Source organism: Cucumis sativus, chromosome 3 (genome assembly GCF_000004075.3).
Source record: "Cucumis sativus cultivar 9930 chromosome 3, Cucumber_9930_V3, whole genome shotgun sequence".
NCBI lineage: Eukaryota > Viridiplantae > Streptophyta > Magnoliopsida > Cucurbitales > Cucurbitaceae > Cucumis > Cucumis sativus.
In genome coordinates this window covers 29,034,634-29,041,103 of record NC_026657.2, presented here as the reverse complement: position 1 = coordinate 29,041,103, position 6,470 = coordinate 29,034,634, and the positions used below count along the sequence as shown (strand labels likewise).

The 6,470-nt window shown below is 31.8% G+C and overlaps 1 protein-coding gene across 1 annotated transcript; it reads right to left on the bottom strand.

Annotated features, from left to right (window-relative positions):
- Positions 1 to 910: 910 nt before the first annotated feature.
- Positions 911 to 4,365, bottom strand: LOC101214865 (glycerol-3-phosphate 2-O-acyltransferase 6). The gene is made up of 2 exons (XM_004137680.3): positions 3,659 to 4,365; positions 911 to 2,112 (listed from the first exon to the last, which is right to left on the bottom strand). The coding sequence occupies exons 1-2, from the start codon at positions 4,277 to 4,279 to the stop codon at positions 1,216 to 1,218; spliced, it is 1,518 nt and encodes a 505-aa protein (XP_004137728.1). The 5' UTR covers positions 4,280 to 4,365; the 3' UTR covers positions 911 to 1,215.
- Positions 4,366 to 6,470: the final 2,105 nt, after the last annotated feature.

Below are 6,470 nucleotides of genomic sequence, written 5' to 3'. Positions count from 1 at the left end.
GCCAGCGTTGTTTAATAAATACCACATAACACTATCACATATATTATTTATTTACACTCTCCTCTACCAAACTATAACCTAAAGAACCAACCAAAACTTGCCCTTTTATTATGACTATTATTGTTGTTTCAACAAGAGGATGACGATTTCTATTTGTTATTATTGTCGTTTTTCTCTTGTATACTAGTCAACACAAAACAATGATATGTTTCTTTTGTTTAGTACAATCGAACGAAGGATTTGAACTATACATACATGTAATGGTTGAGCTAAACTTTAATTGGTAGTATATGTGTTTACTCTACTTGATGAGAAGGGTAGATGGGTTATGAATATTTTGGAGTTTTATGGATGTGTTTTATGATATAAATTAAAGGATGGGAGAGTTGGCAGAGATATAAATGCATATTGTAGCCATAGCATTGACTTTCATATTGCCACACCCAAATTCAAATTATATGCTATTTGGCGAATCCCAACTAATATAAGGTTCTGCCACCATCAGCGTCGCCGCCATGGCTTCCCCCTTCCCCTCTTTCTGCCGTTCTAATTATATTATATATTGAAAAGTATAATTGAAATGCAACACTTTGAATATCTATAAGATTTTTGGTTTATTTACTCTATTTCACACACATGTATATAGAAGAGACAAAACTAAAAGCTTACTTGAAATTTTTGAAAGAAGTAAATTCGATTAGTGGATTAGATAGGTAGGTGGAGAAGCTCTTATTTTTCTCTCAAGAGACATTATTAAAAATATTTATCTATAAGTTAAATTAAACAAATAATTTTATATCTAATAGAACTTATGAACTTTGTAAATGTTTATCATATGAAGAACTTTAAAATTTATCGAGACATTGACCAAAATCGTTGGTTAAAACATATAAATTCAAACATATGAAACTTATAGATAAAAACCCTTCATTAACGTTTAAAAAGTTAATGATTTTAAGATGAATGTTACATAATAGTCAAAAGAAGAAAACTATCACATTAAAAACAACAGCATTTTTCTGTATACATATTGGAAGAGAACAATATACATAAAACGATTTATATGATGATTGATTAATTAATCTATGACCATCTTGGCACCCGAAACTTATTTTTGTTTTTTTCCCATTCTAATAATTAACTTTTTTCTTATGCAAAATCAAACCAATAGAGAATAATTGGGATTTTTGTCTTCGTTTTTGTTTTCTTTCTCTTTTAAGTACTTTTCTTCTTAACAACTAATTCTCCATTTTCTTTTTCAGGAGAAACTCGGCCATCAGTTCCGGCGAGAATTCCATATTTCCCCTTTCTTGTCAAATTAGTACACTCAAACCCTAGGGTTCCGCCGAGTACCTTCTGAATGTAATTCGCTACTTCAATCGCCGATTTCCCACTGCTGCAAGTCATGTCCGCTGGCAATTGATTCAAGAACGTGATTTCGTAAGTCGGTCTCGGATTCATAAATACAAAATACGGATCCAGCAATTTGTATCCATTAACCGTTGTCCCATAAAACACACTCTGTTTCGTGTTAATGGCGACGGGGACGATTCTGTCTGTTAGCTCCGCGAACAGAGCACTGAATCGCAACAGAAATGGTTCTCTACAAGTGGTCCCTTCTGGGCAAATTACAAGGTCGCCATCTTCAAGAAGCCGTTTAATGTGAGCCGCATCTTTTTCCCTCTCTCTCGACAGAGCCACGGCCTTGATCGGAGAAATTATCTCTGTGAATTTGCTTATACTGTAAGTAACGCAGCTGATTTTTCTGCCTAATGCGACGGCGACGATCACTGGATCTAAGACGGTGCGGTGGTTGCAGACGAAGAGAACGCCGCTCTGCCCTTTCTTCGGTGGCGGTGGTGGACTGCCCTTAACAATGAGCTTGATTCCGAGAAATTTGTAGTTGTACCAAGCGATTCTTTCCGGTAAGGGGATGTTGGTGTAGACTCTGAAAATTGAAAGGATGATACCGACCGGCAGCCATAAGAAGGTCAATAGCGCCGCCAATGGCGTCGGCCGTTGTACAAATCGCCCGTCGTGGAAAATAATTGGGCTCAAAAGTTCGTTTCTCGGTAGTGGCTCACACTTGGATCTTGGCACCATATAACCTTCCTGCAAAATCACCCACAACCCCCTAAATATTATTTCCAAAACAAAAATTCTCATAAATTTTTAATTCCAATTTTTTCAATACAGTCGATAGGGATATGAGATTCCAATGACATACCTAACAAAGAAAAAAGAAACTCAAGTGTGTCACATCACAATCTTTAATAGTGTCTAGCATGGGTTATTTTGTGCAGGGTATTGCATGGCTTGATATTCATTCACGATGAATGAAATTGAGTTTAGAAGGTATGGGTGCAAAATGAAGATCTTGTGGCAATACAAACTCATACGATGTGTTGCTATCACAATATGAAAATGATGTTTTTTAAAAAACAAATAGTAAAATAAACCAAAATATTTTATCAAATTTTTGGAGAATTTTACTTGATTTTAATTTTAAATAAAGGTAAGTAATTGCTTTACCTCGAGCCGATGTAAATATAGAAACTTTATGGTATACGGTACACGCGTAGTTTAAATAAAAATAAATGTACATAGTAATAAAACAAAACAATATTAATTGAAGGCACGTGCTAGGCAAAAAAATAAGAAAAAACAGCTGGAGGATTTTAAATATGTTGAAATGAAAATGAAATTTATTGAGGTTTGGTTGGAGATTGAGTCACATAATATGTGTATTAGACCCACTAGGTGCTTACTGAAAATGGTTTAATGGTCATTTAATTAAAGTTAAGTTCATTAACTAAATCCTCTCAAAAGAAAATACCATTAATTCAATCTCTCAACTGTCCAATGTATATATATAATTTCTAAAACATTCAATTTTGTATTAAATTTACTATAAAAAAAAAAAAGTTGTTTGTCTATATTTTTTTAACTTAACGTTAATTTTTCTTTTTAAGGAGGAATGAGCAAATATACTAATTTTTCTAATATCAATACTTACCTACCCACTAATTACATTATGTTTTCCTTTATAGATCTGTTTAAATTGCATAAACACGGTAACAATGAATACGGTTAAATAGTTAAGTTGCAACCATTTTTATAAACAACACATAAATTTTGTGTAGAATCTTTAATATAAATTTTTTTATCTTAATTACATGTGACATCTTAAAATTTGACAACTCGAAAAAATAAATTTATTAGAAACGATGATAACTCATTAGAAAAATAATCATAGTTCAAATACGTCAAACTAAACTTAGAAGTTACTGTACTAAGAAAATATCCTAATTAAAATTAATCCACTATAATTTTCGTTGTACTAAAAATAATATATAGTTTAGAGATAACTTCTATATTAATTACTTTTAACTAAAAAAAGAAAAGTTAGGATTATTGTAAAACCTACCACCACTCTTATGTGACACTTCATATTTATTAATTTATTTACTAGACCATACTTAGTTCTTAAATGCTATTCTTAGTTAATGAAGGAATGAAGTATTGGAAATTTGTTCCTGTATTTGAAAATTTGACATGTTGATTATTTTGTAAATTTAGATTATCATATAAAAGAAAATGGATATAGCAAATATGAGATTAGTAGTATGAGAATTGAAAGAAATTGGTAGCAGATCACCTTGCAAATGGACATGAAATCATGATCAGTTTCTCGATCACCGAGGCCTAAATCAGGCAAATCCGTCCCAACTTCCTTAACAAGAGCCGTCTTCTTCAGATCGCCAACAAGCACCCCAGGTTTCTTAACAAATCCAGTAGCTCTACCGGATTTCGTCACTCCAAGCTCTGTTCCGATCACCTTATCAGCGCCCAAAAACGTCTTAACAAACGGCTCCACCATAATCCTCGGATTAGCGGTCACAATAATCTTCTTCCCAAACGAATTAAACACCTTCCAAGTTAATGGATGAACATCCTCAGAGTAAAATTTAGGCAAAACAGAGCGAGCCACCATTTCGATATCCGCGACTTTCAATCCAGCAAATGCAACGAAAATGAAAGTCTGAATGGCGAGAGATTCAGATAAGAACAAGTAAATTAAGTAAACTAAAGGAGATGAAGCCAGAAGGAGAAGTCCTCGGAAAATGCTCCCGGCTTCGACGGCGACAAGCATGAAGTAAGGGAAAGCGTTGTGGGAAATAAGAAGAGTTCCGTCTAAATCTGCAGCGACGGTCTGGTGGGAACGGTCGTGGGTGGTGGTGCATTTGGAGATGGAGGGGAATTGGCGGTAAGCTCCCATGGGGAATTCGTTGGGAAAAACAAAGAGAAAGAGAGAGAGAGAATGGAGGGAGGAATGACTAATGAGTTGAGAAGAGAAAAGGGGAGAAGAAGGGGTTTATAAAGGGAAGTTAGCCAAATGCTATAATTACAAAAATAATGCATGGAAAAAGATCCATGTGGTGGAGAGAGATCTGTACCTGAATTTGGAAATTTTACACCATTTTTACCAACTGCTTCAAACTCTAATCTCTTTTAAAAAAAACCACTTCAACCTTTCAAGTCTAATTTGTACTTTAATTCCAAAATTTTGGTATATTATTAGTATTTAGTACTGTCTCTAGTTGCAACTTTTTTATTCTAGATGATTTGATGGACTATAGAATAAAAATAGATTTAAAATCTCGACGTTGATGAAAATATAAATTAACGTGGATGTTTAAAAAAAATTAAGAAAACAAAACATTTTAAAAAGTAAATTTAAACTAGTGAATACAAACTGTATGATTCTCAAATAATGTAAATATACTTTATTTATATTATATTTACAATAATTCTTCTTAATTTTTTAGAATTTTATAAAAAAAATTATTAAAAATAACAAAATTTAATTATATTAATAATAAATTTGATAAACATTTATATGACATTGATATAAAAGGTAAATATTTTAATTTATTTAATTACTTTTAAAAATGTTCATTTTTTGAATTCATATCAATGCTACATCCATGAAATGTAATATTTACAAGTGGACGTAAGTTTAATATTATAAGAGTGAATTACTACTCACGTTTAAAATATATTTTTGAATAATTTTTTTGATTAGGTCATTTTATCTCTCTCAACTCTGGAGCCTTCTTTCCCTTTAATTATTATTTTTAAATTTAAAATGAAATGTTTAGAAAAAGTAAAATGTTTATAGAGTACTTAAAATTGATGATAGAAATAGAATTATTTAAAAAGATGGGTAAAGTTAGAGAGAGAGAGAGGAGTAAAGTATTAAATAGGTTTGGTTAATATTTGTTTTTATTATTAAATATGTTGAAGAAATTAAAATAAAATAAAAAAGTAGAGGTGTAGAAGTAAGGGGAGATTTGAGTGGTTGAGGTGGATAACATTGAATTGGCCTACTTTTTTAGTTTATAGGCGCCGCCGTCCCACCCTCACTGCCGCATTTAACCGCCTCCGCCTCCGCCCCATCTCTCACTTTAACACACACAATTTTCTCACCACTCTCAACCTCACTTCTCTCGTTTCTAACAACCATTCTTTCTCTTTTCCCTTTTAATATTTCTCCTTCATACAAACTCCCAATTTACTAATATACATCTCATCATATTGAATATAACAAAACTTGTCTATTTAAAATATAACAAAATTTAAACCAATCAAAATTATAATAGATCTAATTGAATTGATTGGTTTGTGTGTTAATAGGAAAAAATAATAAGAGACAAATTAGAGTTTTAAAAATCAAAGTGTTTTAATTTTTTCTCAACAACCATATTTATTAGGTTTCTTTTGTCTTTCCACCTGAATTTTTTCTTACAGTTTTTAAAACCTTTTGTGGTGTATACTTCTTCATTCTGCCTTTTGCACACTTGCATTCTTATGTCAACAACACCCAACCAAATTATGGTTCTCTCTACAATAAAACAAGAAAAGAACCAAAACTTTATTTCTACACTCAATGTATTTGGGCAAAGTCAAAATTACACTATTTCTTTAATTTTCTTTCTATCTATACATTTGGGCAACATGATAAACAACCAAAGTTGCTTGTCATATTTAGCCAACCAAAGGTTACATCTTTTTAGGGGTGGCAACCCTATCAACAAGGCTTTTGGTTGGAATTTCATTTTTCACCCAACCCAATTCATCTCCCAATTTGATCACATATTTTTTTAATAGTTTTGGAAATTGACTTTGTTTCCCGTGTTGATCATCGTATACTTTTCTTTTAATAGAAAAAGTGTTTGAAAATATTTATCGTAGTTATTTTCTCGTTGCACAACATTTTTTTCATCTTACCTATATCTTTATTTTCAAAAACTATTTTAGTGATACAATTTTTAATTAAAGCTAGAGAAACTCTATTGTCACTTGGACCATGTCCTACAAAAGTATAGAATATAGCAACGATTTTTCTTGTCAATCAATTTTTCTTAGTACAATTATTGATTCACACAACAAAATCACATAATTGTCGA

Excerpts from the sequence above, each read along its gene's own strand:
- LOC101214865 (XM_004137680.3), bottom strand. The coding sequence starts at position 4,279 with ATGGGAGCTTACCGCCAATTCCCCTCCATCTCCAAATGCACCACCACC. Across the intron at positions 2,113-3,658 it reads ATTTCATGTCCATTTGCAAG|GAAGGTTATATGGTGCCAAG; the intron begins GTGATCTGCTAC and ends GTGATTTTGCAG.